Raw genomic sequence first — 18,933 nt, 5'->3', positions numbered from 1 at the left:
GTTGATAATATGGAGAAAGTTTGACGTGGCTCAAAGCTATTCAAGAGGGCTAGCTTACTTTCCTCAATGGCAATTTATCCAGGGGAACTTGACTAAGAATGAAGGCTCTTTCCCAGCAATTTGAATTCCTCACATTCGCACAATTACACAATTTCACACCACAGAGCTGCCTGGCAGTCATCTACTCTTTGCCACTGAGCAGCTTCATGGGAATATGTATTTTTCTTAAAGGCACCTCGGCAGCAATCATCAGGGAAGTGGGCTGCTTCTCATTTTCTATCCCCACTCATATTTCCCCAGCAAGCTCAGGGTTACAAAAAAAGCAATCTTGCCTCAAATTCCTGTTTTATGTCTGGATTTCAGCCTGGCTGCATCAACCAGCCTGTCCCTAGCCCTTTACCTGCCTACCAAGTAGACCGCCTCTCAGAAACACAACAACGTTTGGAAATAAGAGTAGGTCAGCCTTTTAAGATAATGTAAAATGAGATAAACTTGGTCAACCTATGAATGGGAGTGGTTCTGGGTTAGCACAAGTTAAAGGTGAACGTCGGTGAGCTTTGGGGAAAAAAGAAAGTTGTCTTATTGCAAATCAAACATGTGATCAAAGAATCAGTTCATCTGGATACAATGTTTATTGACAGATACGTTTCATCACTCAACTAAGTGACATCTTCAGTCTCAATAAAAGTTGTATCCACTGAACTGATTCAACCTTCTTTGATTTTCTTATCTGGATTATTGAGCATGCATCAAGTCAAACGTGATGTGCGCCATTTGCTAACCCTAACAATAGAACTGCACTCATCCACCCCAACTCCTCTCTTTTCTCCCACATCCAAGTCAGCTTTTTATGTAGGTGCATTCATCATAAAATAGCACCAAAAATGTCAATTTGGATCCTATGGGTTTATAAATGCATCAGAAAATAGATTACACACTGAAATAAAATATAAAACACGGGACCATATTGATTATACAACAGGTTCATCATGCTAGCGTAGCAAATTCAGGGGGCAGCCGGGGAGTAGTGTAACGACCACGGATGCCTAGACTCGCTAGCCCTTGGCTAATGGGTCGGACCCTTTAGTTGACTGGTTAGCACAGTCGCCCCTGGTCCAGGCTGTCTGAGTTTGATTCCTGGCTGCGGCGGATTCCCGGCTGCCCCCTGAATTCGCTACACTAGCGCAACATTCCTATTGGCAAATGAGAAATTTTTGTTGGCTACTGACTTACTTACAGATTTTTATTTTTTTTTTTGGCTAACATATACACAAAAACACACAGCAAACCAGTCAACTCTTCACTGCTCCACTGATCCACCCCACAGGTGTCCTATGTAAAAGCCATTGACATCTGGATGGCCGTGTGTCTGCTGTTCGTGTTCTCGGCCCTGTTGGAGTATGCTGCCGTCAACTTCATTGCCCGCCAACACAAGGAGCTGCTGCGCTTCAGGAGGAGGCGAAGACACATGAAGGTGAATAAGATGTTTTTTTCTTCTTTCTTTCACAGAATCCTTCATACGGCAAGTTGGGTGATGTGTTTCCCCAGTCTCTTTAATCCCTTCACTAATTTGGCTTGGTGAATCTGTATCTGAAAACGATCCTGTCATAATCAGTACTGTAGTGTCAACTTATTGAACGGCACTATTTCAGGTAACTCAGATCCTTGCTTGACAAAATGAAAACACCTGAACCAACAGGATCCTCCGCAACTTGACTTCTACGTACTTCAACATTTTTGACTCGGTAACTTCAAGTAATTTATTTGTTTTTCGAAGTAGAGCTCCTCAGCCTATCCAACAGTTCGCCTCCGTTCCCACTTTGTTTTATTGTAGTTTTAAAACGTAGTCAGGGGAAGGACATTGAAGGGCTGTTTGGAGGCGTTAGTGCAACGAGAGGACATATTGAAATAAAAGGTTCAGGGCATCACTGTTAAGAACCAGACAAGCACAGTTCTCCAGTAGTCAGATCCAAATGGTTTTAAGATGTGTTTCTGTCCGACAGCTGAGTTTCCACACACAGCTCATCGCTTCTGCATTGGTTTTAAAGCAGCCAAGCAGAAAATGGGTGAGTGGAGGGGGTCCTCTGTGGCTGGCCTCATGCTTTTATCAGCATAAAACATTTTAGGTTGTTAGTAATGTTTGGGGAAAGGTTGGGGGCTGGCAAAACTGACATCCTCATCACTAAAATTTAGTTTTGATGAATTCTCCTCTGTTCCAGCTGTGGCCTTTTCAAAAATTCAAAGCATGTTTGATATTAGCTTTGTATGGTACGCATCTCCAACAGAACACAGGACATTAATGTTTGAAGGGTGTAGCGTCGAGCCTGATAAAAGATATAGGGCTCCATGAAACGAACAGGCAAACGAGACCAAGCTCATTACAAATTCACAGTGGATAGAAGAAAAAAATACAACTGAAAACTCCTCATTTAGTTTTAGCAAATGCATCATTTACAAGGGCCAGTTGTTGAAGTGCTCGAGCCTTTTTTTATTTTTTTTGTGCGTGTGTGTGTGCTTAGCTTTCTGCATGACAGTCATATCACCACTCATTGTCTCTGATATATTTATTGACATCATATTTAATTCTTAAAACAAATACAATGGCTTTCCTCAAAATCACTATTCATTGATTTGGGAGCTGTGAAAACTTGAATATATCACTTTTGACAAAATGAGGATGAAGTGAGGTTCTCAAAACATGGCTCTTAATTTCTTACTACTGAATTGCTGGTTCTCAGTAAGGAAAAAAGAAGCATGCTGTCAAATCTTCCCTTGAAAAATTGTTGAAGACATCGGATGTTCTTTTTTGTTTGTTCTTTTTAGTCCCGTTTTCATTCTTTGCTTTTGCATTTTAGGCATTTAATCATTCATTTTATTATTATTATTATATCTGTCCAGCTGAATTTATCACCCCTGGCCTCAGTATTGAATGAGTGGTAAACCTGTCAGGCCTGCAGGAAATATGGAAGTGCTGATTGTTTGAGGCTGGGGGACCGTTGGTAAAAACTGATGCGATGTACGTATTTGTTTTTACATTTATGTCATTGCTGGTCTCATATTTTGTAAACAGTCATGAGAAAAGCGACATAGATCCCCCTGTGGTAAACAGTCTCCAAAACTTCTGGAATACTGTGTGTGTGCACGTGAGAGAGAAAGTGAGAAAAATCCTGTGATATGAGAGGAAGACAGAGAGAAAGATGGCATGTATACTCTGGTATACATACATGCATGCATGAATTTACTAATGTCACGCTGTGTGTGTGTGTGTGTGTGTGTATCAGCCTGTCTGCCTCTTTATACCTAAATGTGTACGCACTTCACTTCTAGCCATTAAAGGCAAGCTCTGGAATTGGGGTTAGTGGGAAAATAAAAAAAGTTTAAAAAAAAAACTAAATCCTAAATCCTATTGTTGTAATCCCCATTCCCCCTGAGCTGTGACGGTGGCAGTTTGGAACAGGGGAAGGTCTAGATTAGTCGACCGCCTCCTGCTGTACTCGCAGGTAGATCAGAGAGCATCTAATGTCCCGATCGCCCCTCTTTCTTCCTCTCCGTCTAACCTCCCGCACTCCCATCAGGGGGTAGAGCAGAGTAAAAGTCCTCATGTCCAACCATAGGCCTGGGATTAACCAAGATTTCCCTTGTAGAAACGTTCATGTAAATGTATGCATATTTTTTACACATTTTTTTCTGCTCGTGTCATGAGAAGGGAAGGTTGTATTTATGGATGGATGTGCGAGAGGTCCCTTAAAGCACATGGCGCTTTGTTCATGGTGGGCATTTTTCTGCCCTCACTTGACCGCAGGAGGCAGATTTAGGTCAATGTGCAGTCAGTATTTCACTTCATTTAACTGGGTGGATTGTGATCATCTAGCAGCGGGTCAGTTTAGGTGAATGTGTGGTGAATTTCGTTTATTATCATTCTTACTCTGGTGCTATGTGCTACTCTAGTTCAAAGTACACGGCCTATTGAAATTTGCTTACAGATCTATTATGGCAGCAGTATTAACTATGATTTGCCCTCAAGTTCAACTAAAAGTAATTCATTGTATGGTTGGAAAAACTGGATTTTGGGGACTTACTGGTCCATATTATGTCACAAAGCCGTATTTGGATACAAAATGTACAGTGCATCCGGAAAGTATTCACACCCCTTCACTTTCTGCACTTTTTGTTATGTTACAGTCTTTTTCCAAAATGGATTAAATTCTTTTTTTTCCTCATCAATCAACATACAATACCCCATAATGACAAAGCGAAAAAGGTTTTGTAGAAATTTTTGCAAATTTATTAAAAATAAAAAACTGAAATATTGCATGTACATAAGTATTCACACCCTTTACTCAGTACTTGGTTGAGGCACCCTTGGCAGCGATTACAGCCTCAAGTCTTCTTTGGTACGAAGCTACAAGCTTGGCACACCTATATTTGGGGTATTTCTCCCATTCTTCTCTGCAGATCCTCTCGAGCTCTAAGGTTAGATGGGGAGCATCGCTGCACAGCTATTATCAGGTCTTTCCAGAGATGTTGAATGGGGTTCAAGTCTGGGCTCTGGCTGGGCCACTCAAGGACATTCACAGACTTGTCCCGAAGCCACTCCTTCGTTGTCTTGGCTGTGTGCTTAGGGTCATTGTCGTGTTGAAAGGTAAACCTTCGCCCCAGTCTGAGGTCCTGAGTGCTCTGGAGCAGTTTTACATCAAGGATCTCTCTGTACTTTGCTCCATTCATCTTTCCCTCGATCCTGACTAGTTACCTAGTTCCTGCCGCTGAAAAACATCCCCACAGCATGATGCTGCCACCACCATGCTTCACTGTAGGGATGGTATTAGCAAGGTGATGAGAGGTGCCTGGTTTCCTCAGACGTGACGTTTGGCATTCAGGCTAAAGAGTTCAATCTGGGTTTCATCAGACCAGAGAATCTTGTTTCTCGTGGTCTGAGAGTCCTTTGGGTGCTTTCTGGCAAACTCCAAGCGGGCTGTCATGTGCCTTTTACTGAGCAGAGGCTTCCGTCTGGCCACTCTACCATAAAGGCCTGATTGGTGGAGTGCTGCAGAGATGGTTATCCTTCTGGAAGGTTCTCCCATCTCCACAGAGGAACGCTGGAGCTCTGTCAGAGTGACCATCGGGTTCTTGGTCACCTCCCTGACCAAGGCCCTTCTCCCCCGATTGCTCAGTTTGGCTGGGCGGCCAGCTCTAGGAAGAGTCCTGGTGGATCCAAACTTCTTCCATTTACGAATGATGGAGACCACTGTGCTCTTCGGGACCTTCAAAGCTGTAGAAATTTTTTTGTACCCTTCCCCAGATCTGTGCCTCGATACAATCCTGTCTCGGATGTCCACAGACAATTCCTTTGACTTCATGGCTTGGTTTCTGCTCTGACATGCACTGTCAACAGTAGGACCTTATATAGACAGGTATGTGCCTTTCCAAATCATGTCCAATCAATTGAATTTACTACTGGTGGACTCCAATCAAGATGTAGAAACATCCCAAGGATGATCAGTGGAAACAGGATGAACCTGAATTCAATTTTGAGTGTCATAGCAAAGGGTGTGAATACTTATGTACATGCAATATTTCAGTTTCTTATTTTTAATAAATTTGCAAAAATTTCTACAAAACCTTTTTCGCTTTGTCATTATGGGGTATTGTGTGTAGATTGATGAGAAAAAAAAGGAACTCAATCCATTTTGGAATAAGGCTGTAACATAACAAAATGTGGGGAAAGTGAAGGGGTGTGAATACTTTCCGGATGCACTGTATATATATATATATATATATATATATATATATATATATATATATATATATATATATATATATATATATATATATATATATATATATATATATATATATACACATACATAATTTTGATATGTCATCCAATATACTATTTAATGGATGCCCACATTCAAAACACCACTACCATAAGTGCAATGGGCTTCCTGGTGGGGATGGAAACTCTGACCATGGTAATGTTAGTTTCACTGCTGGATCCCATTCCCTTGTGTAAGTCCATCAGCAGAACTGACACCAGCAGAGCCAGAATTTTCATTTCTACACAGTCATGATGCTTTAAGGTGCTTAGGATAAAAGTATCCAAGACATGGCAGAAAAAGGTGGTGACATCAGCTAGAGGGGACCTAATTACAGTAAATCATCCTATAGTAGATCTCTCAAATATTTCAAATGCATTCAAATTCCCTTTTTCCCAGGCTTTGCATTGTCTCCTTTATATAAGTAGAATACCCATAACAGGATCATCACCATTAATCCCCACTAGTCTGTCCTGAAATAGAGCCCAAACTCTGGTGGGAACAAACCCTCAATGACCGAAAGAGACAGAAACATGGAGGAAGACAGACAGACAGACAGACAGACAGACAGACAGACAGACAGACAGACAGACAGACAGACAGACAGACAGACAGAGAGAGCGGGAGAGAGAGAGAGATTCACAGTCCCCAGGCAACACACATTCTTAATTAACCTCTCTGGCCAGTCTCTCTAATGTGAGCCTAATGTGATCCACAGCATGAGCAGAGCTGTCCATTACGGCCCTGAGAGGGCTATCAGTCAGGAGCCGGCTTACTGCAGAGGAATCTGTCACAACCGGGCTCCACACAATAAACCACAGCGGAGGCAGCCCTGCTGCAGGCCATTCAGAGCCCTCTCTCCTCTAATTTCCCTCAAAGCGTCGGGGAAGGGTGGGAAGGGGGGCAGCAGGCAAAAACGCACAACGCACAATAAAGCTTCTCTTGTGTGTAAGCAGGTTGGGGAGCGGCTAGTGTGAAAACCAAAAGAATAACAATTGCAAATATTTTTACTTTTTAAGCCCTTCTATTGGAATTATTATATCATGGTAGATAGTGCAAAGGCAGGCAAGTCTAACAGCCAGAGTTCCCCCCCATCAAGGATAAGTGTGTCTCAGATGTGTTGCAACATAGCAATAATTCCCAAGAGCGTGTTGTTTTATGTGACTACTGGTTAGAAAGGCACATCCATGTATAAGGTAGAGCTGGATGACATCAGCAACAACCAAGGCTCCACAATTCAAGTAAAGAATGTCCCCAAGGGTATTACAGCTTCCATACAATAGTCCCCAGAACATGGGAACAGGCTGAAAAGTCTGAAAAGTTTGTTTAAAGTAGTGCACATACACAATGGTAAAAGACCGAGGAAGCCAAGAGAGATCGAGAACTCCACGATAACGATAATATGTGGCAGCACATCCACTAAAGTGCACCTAGCTATCCTGCAATGGCATCCCGATCAAAATTGGAAGTCAGATTTTTATAGTGAAACGGCCCTTTGTGTAATATAGATTTTTTTTTTGCTGCTGCACCCATGATGTACTTATTTCTTTGTGTTAACATGTAGACAATTAACAAGTAAAATTCTGTACTGTTTTTTTAGGCTTGTGGCTTGGCTGGCTGCAGTTTGTACATGACACCACCACTGTGGTACAGGTAGCAGTAGCACAGTCCTTGTTGTGCTGATTTTTGTTGTTTCCGTCCCAGCACTCTATTGATTCATCTGTGACACCAATCGCCCGTAGGAAGGGGGAGAGAGCTACCTTACAATCTAACAGCGGCTACCTGATTCAGATGGTTGTCTAATTAGAGAGACCGAGTGAGAAGCTGTGAAATGGACAGATATCGCATCCCTCTGAGAGGTGAGACAATGGGAGACGTGAGCCCATAGGCACCTCTGTGTGCGCAAAGGGATGCGGAGTGACATCCCCCCCTGGTGGGTCACCGGAGTAACTGCAGAGGATCAGATCAATAGACCCAGTCATCCTTGAATGATGGGACCGCCTGGCAGGAGCTCGCTTGTTTAACACAGAGGAGCTCTCTGAAGCGAAGGAGAGAGAAGCCTTAGAAATCAAAGGGAGCCGAAGATTACCGCTCTCTGTTTTAATTTCAAACAGGAGTGGCCATGTCAGAGAACACTTCTAATGTTTTGAGCACTGAATTTGAATCAGTCATTTCATTTTAGTCATTTCAATAAAGATTCAAAAAACAAAATGATTCCATTTGAATAAAAATGAATTAGAAAATTATATGCAGGTCTCAGAAATTGGTCACTTCCCATAGAATGCCTTAAGAACTGGCCTACATCACATATCCTAGATACCACCCAGTATCATAACAAGATGGAAAGAATACATTATCCCTGTCACATCTACCCCAAAAGCCAGACAGCTAGCAAAGCCTGAGTTCTTCCTCCTCTTCTGCAACATTATAGTGGAAAAAGCCAACAGCAAACCAGGCGCTTTAAGATGATGCTCCCCTGCAGCTGGCTCCCTTTTTGGGCCACTTGGCCCTCAGGGAGCTGAGATGTGCGTGAAAGTGGCCGGGGAGCATCAAGCCCCACAAATTGCAGATGCCGTGCCGCTGCTTAACAATGACAGGGCCTTATTAGGGAGGCCGACTTGCTGATTGATCGACTATAATCAGCTTGTTAGCCTTAATTAGCCATTTCAATCGTGTGTGTGTGTGTGGGGGGGGTGTTTGTAATGTCTAAACGCTTTGATCTCTGAGGCTGTCCTGCAGCTTTGGGGACAAAAGAAGATAAGCAAGAGGAAGAGGGGGGATTAAGAAGAGGTCCAGATAAGCACAGAGAGTGATAGCTGAAGTCTGTAGGCTCAGCTGAACCTCTAGACCTTTCAGGAAGTAAAGTGAAGCGGGCTGCAATAGAATCAGGTTCTTGGACAGAGAAAGAGAGCAAATATTTGACACACAGCGGAAGTCACCACAGAAGTCCACCCTCATTTGCATGCATTTAAAGGGATAGTTCGGATGTTTTGAAGTGGGGTTGTATGAGGTACTTATCCATAGTCAGTGTATTACCTACAGTAGATGGCGATCGGTGTGCCCGCAGTTTGGAGAAGCAGGTAGGAGTACAGGCAGGGCTAGCAAGCAATGTACTGCTATGGAAGGGGCCAGAAATAAAACATATTTTAACACCATCTAAAAAAAGGCCCATCTAAAAAAAAAAATCAATATCAGTTTAATCGTATGCTATATTTAGAATATTTTCACCACTTTACCTTGCTGTCAGACAGTCCTTTTTTTGCCACTACATTTTCAATTCTGTATTCCTATGCATAAGCGCAGCTGTACTGCGCACTGTATTACGCTGCTCGCAGATCAGCTGTTTGGGTCAGAAAATGCTGTTACAAGATCAGACTGAAATCAAACTTCATTTTTCTAAAGGTTTCAAAGATAATAATAATACATTTATATAGCGCTTTTCTAACACTCAAAGTCACTTTACAATAAACAGGGTGAAACAGGACAACAGATAAACATAGCACAGACATACAGGGGTGGATGGGAAGGGGGGGCTACAAGAGGGAGACCCGGCAGCCACACACGACGCCAGCAGTACTCTCCAACTTAGACAGATACAAAGGGCAAGAAAAACAAATATAAATCACATAAATCACAGATGAAAGCAAGTCTGAAGATGGTGCGTGCGTGCACTTTTCCAGGCTGTTCAAACAAACAAGTTTCTAATCCATCCACCAGTAAACATACCAGCCCAAACAGCTCCCACTCCAAAGCCAGACAGAGTCATCAGTGACACAACATAAATCATGTTTCAAAAGCTGACGTGCATCATGTTGCGTAAATAAAAATATGTCAATATTTGTAAATAAATCAACTTTTTATCTAATTATGTTTCACATATTTATTTGTATGTTGTTGCATTACATTTTGTTTTGAGAAAATCAGAATCATGTTTATTGGCCATGTAGGTTTGCACATACATGGAATTTGACTCCAGTTTCGTGGATCTCGGTGTACTTAACATAGAATAACAACACAACAATCTTCAGATACATACTCAAGGATTGACTATAAACAGGTGAAGTAAGAGGTGATAAAGTGCAGTGGTGTAGAGTATATATCAGAGATGCTGAAATAAATGTTAGCAGGTTACTTACATACATGCCTGAGATAGATGGACATGACAGAGCGTACCAGTATATGTATAATGTACAGTACAGCATATACAAATTGGTTGGACTTATTTGACAATGTTAAGCATTCATTTGAATGACAGACCACAGAAAGAAACTGTTTTTATATCTGGTTGTTTTAGTGTACAGTGCTATGTAGCACCTACCAGAGAGGAGGAGTTGGAACAGGTTGTGGCCAGGGTGTGATGGGTCTGCAGTGATATTGCCTGTCCGTTTCCTGACTCTGGGGATGTATAAGTCCTGAATGGAGGGCAGGTTGGCACCAATGATTTTCTCTATAGACTTAACTGTCTGTAGTAGTCTGTCCTGTTTGGTGGCTGATCCAAACCAGACAGTGATGGATGTGCAGAGGACAGCCTGGATTATTGCAGTGTAGGACTGAATCAGCAGTTCCTGAGGCAGGTAGAACTTCCTGAGCTGGTAGAGAAAGTACATCCTCTGCTGGGCCTTTGATGATTGTGTCTATGTTGGATGCTCACCTTAGGTCCTGGAACATTATGGAACCCAGAAATCTATGACCTACGACACCATGCTGTTGAGTATGGTGAGGGGGGGTAGTGTTGGAGGCTCCTCTTGAAGTCTACTGTCAAATCCACAGTTTTGAGCATCTTCAGCTCCAGGTTGTTATGGCCGAACCAGAGGGCCAGCTATTCAATCTCCCGTCTATATGCAGACTCGTCACCATCCCAGATAAGACCAATGATGGTTGTGTCATCCGCAAACTTCAGGAGTTTTAACAGACGGGTCTCCTGAGGTGCAGTCATTTGTGTAGAGGGAGAAGAGTAGAGGGGAGAGCACATATACCTGGGGGGTGCCAGTGCTGATTGTCCAGGTGGTAGATGGGATTTTCCCCAGCCTCACTTGCTGCCTCCTGTCTGTCAGGAAGTTTTTAATCCAAAGGCAGATGGGATCTGGTACTGTGAGCGGGTAAGTTTGGAGTGGAGGATATCTGGGATGATGGTTTTGAATGCTGAGTTGAAGTCCAGAAACATGACCTTCACGTATGTCCCTGGGGAGTAGAGGTGTTGGAAGATGTAGTGCAATCCCATGTCTACTGTATACTCCACTGACCTGTTTGCTTGGTAGACAAACTGCAGGGGTTCAAGCAGGGGGCCGGTGATTTCCTTCAGATGGGCCAACGCCAGTCTCTTGAAGGATTTCATGATCACAAATGTTAGGGCAATGGGCCTGTAGTTATATAATCCTGTGATATGTGGTTTCTTGGGGACCAGGATGATAGTGGAGCACTTGAAGCAGGAGGGGACTTCATACAGCTCCAGTGATCTGTTGAAGATCAGTGTGAAAATGAGGGCCAGCTGGTCAGCACAGACTTTCAGAGAGGAGGGCGATACGCCATCCAGACCCGATGCCTTCCTGGTCTTGTGTCCCTGGAAGAGCTGGTGGATGTCCTCAAAACAGATCCTGCGTGCGGGTGGGGGATGGGGGGGGGTTGGAGGGGAAAGGGGCTGCAGGGGTTTGCAGTTGGTTGTGTGTTGTGGCCACAGAGGGTAAAGGGTGTGAAAGTTTGCTTATCAAACCTGCAGTAAAACCCATTTAGATCGTCAGCCAATTGATTGTTCCCTGCAGTGTTGGGGGCTGATCTCCTGTACAGGTAGTCCCTGGGTTAAGAAAGAGTTCCATTTTTGAGTCCTTTCTTGTGTTGAATTTGTATCTAAGTCAGAACAGTTACGTACAGTTCACATCTAGCATCAATTAGTCAAATATTTGTCTTAGTATTTAGTATATATTTTACCTAAAACATCATAAATATAATCAGTAATAATAATAAATCTAAATACAGTACAGTATTTATAATTGAGAGAGAGAATGTGTGTATAGTTATAAAAACTTTAAAGAAAAATTTCTTACATTTCAAACTCCCCACCTGCCACTGTCCCAGGAGTGGGTCATGACCGGTGTAGGCCTGCCTTTTGACACCAGAAACGAGATCCCACTCAGGGCTTGCCTCCCCACTTCACTGGATAAGTGAAAACATTGAGTTTTTCACCTCTCTCTGAACCCTTTATTATTTCCACTTTCGTTTCAATCATGATCGTTTTCCTTTTCTTCGATGCATCACCATCACTTGCATCAGATTTACACTTTGAAGCCATGATTACAAGAGTAAAAGCATGAAAAATGTAAGTCAATACACAACGCACACAATCTTTACGCGATCAGACTAAAAATGGTGACAATGGCGTGGTGTTGTTCTCCCTCGGGCCAATGAACTGCCTAAAACGCGCAGTGTTTAGAGCGTTACGCAAAGTAATCCTTCCATTCGTTACTACAAACCATTGTGTGTAACTCGATTTTTTTTTTAAATAATAGGCTTTACAGAGGTCAGTCTGTAAATACGAGCGTTTGTAAATCGGGCGTTCATAACCTGGGGACTACCTGTAGTTGTTAAGTCTTTCAAACCTCTCCAGACTGATGCTGGGTCATTGACAGTAAACGTGTTTTTCAACTTTTCAGAGTAGCACCTTTTTGCCACTCTGATCTCCTTTGTGAGTGTGTTTCTGGGTTTTTTATACCAGCTTCTATCTCTACTCCTGTAGGCTTCCTCTTTGGTTTGATGAAGCTGCCTGAGTTTCGCTGTAAACCAGGGCTTATTTTTGTTGAAGGTACAGAAAGTTTTGTTGGGCACACACGTCCTCACAAAAGCTGATGTTAAGATGTCACAGTGTCAGTAAGTTCGTCCACGTCTGTAGATGCAGCCTCAAAAGCACTCGTCAGTGCAGTCAAGGCTGGCCTGGTGCTCCCATTTTGACTCATTGGTCCATTTCCTCACAGGTTTAACCGCAGATTTTAGTTTCTCCATGTAGGTTGGGATACGATGAATCAAACATTGATCAGAGTGATAGGCGTCCTTTAATATCGTGTAGCAATAATCCAGTTTTTTTGTCCCTGGTGGGACATTTAACACACTGTCTGTATTTTGGCAGTTCATGGCTGAGGTTTGCTCTGTTAAAATCCCCAAGGATAATGAGAAGGGAATCTGGATATTTGCGCTCCATGTTTGTAATTTGATCAGCCAGGTGTTTTAACGCCTCTTTAACACAGGCTGGGATATAGACACCGACCAGAATAAATGATGAAAATTCCCACAGTGAATAGAATGGTTAACAGTCAATGAAAAAGCTCTCTAAGTGAGGGCTGCATGATTTCTTCAACACTGTGACATCTGTACACCAACTTTCATTTATGAAGACGCATATGCCGCCACCCTGTTTTGTTTTTTTTCCGCCGATAGCTCCGTTTCACAGTCCGCCTGAAGGAGTTGGAACTGCGGCAGATGAAATGTACTGTCTGGTATATGCTCACTAACCCAGGTTTCACTGAGGCACAGGGCAGCAGATCTGGAAAAGTCTGATTTTTTTCTGTTTATGAGTAAGAGTTCGTCCATCTTGTTGGCCAGAGAGAGGACATTCGCCAAGTGAATTGATGGTAGTACAGTTCTAAATCCCTACTTTCACAGTTTAACGAGTGCACCGACTAGCTCACCCCTTTGGCATCTTCGGCAGAATCCGCACAGCCAAAAGCTTGGCAAGACTTTCATTAAAACGTTTATAGTTAAAGTCGGTAAAAAGGTCTGTTCAGTTTGTCCAGTGGAGTTGAGTTAAGCTGGAGGCTTAAAAGTTATTCCCTGCTGTATGTGATCATCAAAATAAATTGCTTTTCTGGTCTTACCCAAAGGCCAAAGTTTCATTCCTCTCTGAATATCTTCTCCATTCCGTAAGAATGTAAGCCCAGCCCTGTCTGGTTTAATGTGGGAATGTTTAATTGGGCAAATGATTCAGCCTGGCCGTCGTATTGGAACGACACAAGGGAAGATGGTGAGGAAGCGACAGTGCAAAACAGACGACGAGGAGTGTGAATGAAAGAGAAACGGGCCACAAGCACACCGCCACGAATCACCTAAAAGTGTCCCTTTTTTCATCCCTCCCCTCCCCCTACAACACATACACGCACGCGCACGTATGCACAAACACACACACACACACACACAAAACCACCACTGCCCTATCACCGCCTTCTTACAGAGCCACCTCACGTTCCTCTGCCCACAACATTAATCACATGGCAGGGCGAATAAAGCAGCGCATCTGTAATACTTAGCACCAGCACTGAAGGACAAGGGAAGGTCAGTGCAAGCTAGCTAGCTAGCTAACACACTAGGTGGCTAATGTTTAGATGCTGTGGTAGTGATTGTAGTGGCGGCGGCGGTGATGGTGTGTGTGTGTGTGTGTGTGTGTGTGTGTGTGTGTGTGTGTGTGTGTGTGTGTGTGTGTGTGTTGGGAAGAGGGTGGACGTCCTTGTATCCTGGAGACACACACATGATGCAGACATTACACACACAAACAAAGGCCTGACAGAATAGATGGGCAGACAGACACCAGAAACCTATGTAGCAGGGCAATCGCTTTCCTTCTCTATCTCTCTGTCTGTCACACACACAGACATACAAACACACACACACAGGAAAAAATTATCAAATGATCACACACGCTAACCCACAAGGATGCATGCCTGCCTGCCGTCATGCCTGCATACACATATTTAGATGAGTTGTCAGAGGTTTGTACGTGTGTGTGAGGATGTGTGTGTGCGCAACCATACAAGTATTAACAGTTATAGATGGGGTGGAGTAGAGGCAAGGACAGAACGGGGACATAGATGCTAAAAATGGATCCCTGCCGGAATGAGGCTGCTCATGGTTCACCACATACACGCGCGCGCGCACACACACACACACATGTACACATACACACGTGGACATCACATACGTATATGGCACAAAGATACGTATCACATACGTATATGGCACATACATAAGCTTGTGAGCAGATACACACACACACACACGGACATGCAGACATGTGTATGCAGAGACTCAAACACACACACCCCAGTTTCAATCAAACATGTTCATTTTGGATCCTTCAGCCAAACTCCATTCACAGCGAGCTGCATGGTGTTCGATTGTTTGAGTCCCTGAAACAGGGAACGTGTCTGCCAGATAAGAGCTCTCGTTTCCCTTTGTGATAAGACCCACTGCATGAAGGCCCTGTGTCACCTGTATTGAAGTGGCATTGGGGGACAATGCAGATGGGCTTTCCATTATGCAACGTACTCAGGTTACAACAGTACTCACACACCCTGACCTTCAGCCACGACAGAGCCCATACAGCACGTGTCAATCCAACCCATGTTATTCACCAATGGGCAAGAAAAAAACAAGCCCTGCGGGGCTGACGGTAGTTGAGTTTAGCTCAAGCTGGTGACCTTTTTAAAGAAAGAGATATGATTATTTTCAATGGAGAATGATTTGTCACAGTGTATATAGGGTAGGTCAAATGTTATTATATTCTTCAGCCACAAGTATAATATGAAATAAGATTTGAGGGTTTTTGTTGTTGTTTCATCTTTACATTGTTAAAGACAAATAATTACACGTGATTCATCTATAAAAAATCTATGTATATTCAGTGAACACAACTAAAAATATACCATTGTTTACTATAAACAGTAATTATGTGGCATATAATTTCTAATTAAATAAATGCCAGTGGAACCAATAATCACCTGAAAAAAATATGTATTATGTTATTCATGACAGGACAACTTGCACTACTGTCACAAAATAGATCATGCAGCTATGGAATAAATGATGATTATCACTGTAAATAAAGGCAATGAAGTTATAAACACTTAAACGGCCGTTCCAGTGAAAGCACACTTTTTACCTGTTTGGTTTGATGGCATTCAGTGTTGATGTTAGCGAGATTACAAATCAAAATTTCTCTCAACTGTTGTAGATTTCTTCAAAATCTCTACAAAAAGGAGTCCGATCGAATAGTATAATTGCATTATACTATTCAACTTTTTTTCCCCCAATACCATTCAAATTTTGCCAGGTTTGTGGAGCTGACACACCACTTTCCTGTTAGTGGTGAGATACAACAGTAACCTCATACAGAGATTGGAGGCAGAAAGCACAGCCAAAGACAGGAGACAGTGAGTTTAAATCTACTCCTCAGGGACCCACAAATCTGCTGGTTTTCTATTCTGTCAGGTGCCTCATAACATTCAGCTGTTGTGTCGGTTACTCCAGCCATCTTGTTGGGATTTTGAGACCTGACCCAATATGCTCTTCTATTCTGGCACCACACGACAGGATGACATTTTCAAGGCAAAAGTTGTGATGGTAAATGGATGGCATTTATATAGTGCTTTTCTTGTCTACCAACCACTCAAAATGTTTTACAATGTACGCCTCACATTCACACACTGATGGTGGAGGCTGCCATGCAAGGAGCCAACCCGCTCATCAGGAGAAGTTAGGGGTTCAGTGTCTTGCTCAAGGGCACTTCGACACGCTCTCTGGAGGAACCGGGGATCGAACCAGCAACCTTCCGACTACGAAATGACCTGCTCTACCTCCTGAGACATTCTGCCCCTGTTAAATATGTTCTGGTTAATTTGTTTTTAAAGTATATTGCAAAATACAGGCATTTCAATGATTTTGAATATCCTAATTTATCTGAAACTAAAATATTTCAGCCATGCAATGCATCATAAGACCTGCAGTATTATGAAAAATATGCTGCAAGGTAAAGTTGAAGGTAAAAGGCAATGAGGCAGACCAGCAATCTCGTACATGGACAACATCTCAAACTGGATGAACATGGGTAAAACGGAAGCCATCAGAGCATGTGAGGAGAGAGAGAAATGCCGGAAAGTTGTTGAGCATGTTTTTCGGCGGCCAACATCATAGCTGATAATATTGACCGACCGAATTTATCTGAGTGTGCCCCCAAACAGCCTTCTACCTGCAGATGTGTGTGCATGCACATATATCACATGACCTTCCCAAAGGCTTATAGTAGTCCTTCAATCAACTCTAATGATAATGTATGTAACAACTGGCCAAATCCCAACACTTTATTCAAAGTGAATTAGCTTGGAATCTGTGTTCATTTATGGAGCTAGCATTAGCACGGAGTCACCGTCATCTTGGCTGCTCTGTAGCTTAATGACGCTGCCCGTGAGTCTGTAAGCGACATATTTGCAGTCATCTCCTCTTGCTCAGGTTGCCTCGGTAGAACCCCACCACAAGTCTGCACCGCAAATCGATATTTGCACCCAATCAAAGGGTTGTACATCAAGATTTTTTATATAAACATACACCTCGGTGATAATGCACTCAACTTGACCACTGCTCCATTGTATAGGTCAGATGCACTGTGTTTAAAATTCACACGTGTCCCCTCTAGTGTTTGATTTGGCCACTGGCAATCAAAGGTTCGATATAAAAGAAATAAGACATGCCAACACTTTCCTGGGACACACCTGTGGCGAAATCGTTGGTGCATTAACTCTATTTTTTATGTGGAAACACCAGCACAAGTATGTCTTATTGAATTATTGCTCACTCAAGGTATTTTCCAGTTCAAGTCACTGGGATGGATCTTTAAATTTATAAATCTACCTCGGATGAAAGCAGAATATCTTCATAACCCAAAGCTGTTGTATCTTGTTTTTATTGTACAGACCTCTGATAATCAAATCACTGATATATTTCTGATAAATTCCCGGTTGCTTGATTGTTGAAGCAAGTACTCACGCATGCTGCAGGTAGAGGCTTTATGGTATACAATTCAAAGTTTCCTTAACATGTGCTGCTTCTACAGTCCCCTAATTTGAAACTCCAAACATTCTGTTGGCAGACAAATTCATCAAATACCTATTTAGCAATATTTTTGGTAACTTTAGAGTTGAGGTCTTTTTTTTTTCTTCTTTAAATTCATCATTTGTAAGTCATGCTTCATTTAATGAGGTCCCACACCCCACAAATCACAGCCAAGATCAAATTAATGCAAAGTTCTGGTTAGCATTAATTTCCTGTTTAATTATAATAAGGTACACAGACAAACACATATAAAGAACACATAATACTTGCGTATGTACACACACACACATCTGAGTTAAACCATCTGGAATATTTGGTCTCCATGTTCAAATCTCTGTAATTAACCGAGTTCAAATTGAATTGACCTCTAACCTTCACACATACACACAAAGACACACACCTACACTGACACAAACCACACACTGACAAAGATTTCACAGCAAGAAGACACGATACACATAAAAATCTTACATGCGAAACACATACACACACATAGACGTAAAAAAAATACATACAAAGAAAAACCACACACACACACTCGCACACACCCCAACAGTCATGCTCGCCTTAAACAGGTAACGTGTCTCTCTGGTTCCTAACAGACTGTGTGTTGGCCTCTCTTGCAGGAGGATGAGACAGGCGAGGGGCGCTTCAGCTTCGCAGGCTACGGCATGGGCCCCGCCTGCCTGCAGGCCAAGGACGGCATGGCCATCAAGGGGAACAACAACAACGCACCGGCCTCGACCAACCCGCCCGAGAAGAGCGTGGAGGAGATGAAGAAGCTGTTTGTCAGCCGGGCCAAGCGGATCGACACGGTGTCCCGCGTGGCCTTCCCACTCGTCTTCCTGATTTTTAACATTTTCTACTGGATCATTTACAAGATCATACGCAGCGAGGACGTCCACAAGCAGTAGGCACGGAGGAGAGGAGAGGAGGGGGGGCAGGAGGGGGTGGGGGGGGGGGGAGGTTGATCCTGCAAAGTATATGCAGACGGAGGAAGAGAGAGAAGATTTAGAGAGACTCAAATGAAGCGATAATGCCAATTCCATAGGAGACATTGTTTCCCCTTCTCCCATCTAAATGTCCTCCTCCTCACTCCTGCCTCCTCTTCCTCCTAAACCCCAGTTGTCTTCCTCTTACCACGCTTAGTTGCTTTCAGTGACAGTTCTGCCAGCAGATGTATATTTGATATTCCTTTATTTATTTATATGTTTGTTTTTCTTTTACTTGTCCTCCTGATACCCCCCTTACC

The 18,933-nt window shown here is 42.9% G+C and overlaps 1 protein-coding gene across 1 annotated transcript in view; it reads left to right on the top strand.

Annotated features, from left to right (window-relative positions):
• The window catches only part of glra1 (glycine receptor, alpha 1), a 131,950-nt gene extending 113,355 nt beyond the window's left edge, over nucleotides 1-18,595 (top strand). The window contains exons 10-11 of the mRNA XM_056285282.1: nucleotides 1,328-1,474; nucleotides 18,308-18,595. Of these exons, the coding sequence (XP_056141257.1) occupies nucleotides 1,328-1,474; nucleotides 18,308-18,595 (435 nt within the window). The remainder of the gene's footprint in view (nucleotides 1-1,327; nucleotides 1,475-18,307) is intronic.
• Nucleotides 18,596-18,933: the final 338 nt, after the last annotated feature.

Source organism: Lampris incognitus, chromosome 1 (assembly GCF_029633865.1).
Source record: "Lampris incognitus isolate fLamInc1 chromosome 1, fLamInc1.hap2, whole genome shotgun sequence".
NCBI lineage: Eukaryota > Metazoa > Chordata > Actinopteri > Lampriformes > Lampridae > Lampris > Lampris incognitus.
The sequence above is the reverse complement of the archived record's forward strand: the minus strand, read 5'-3'. Positions and strand labels throughout refer to the sequence as shown.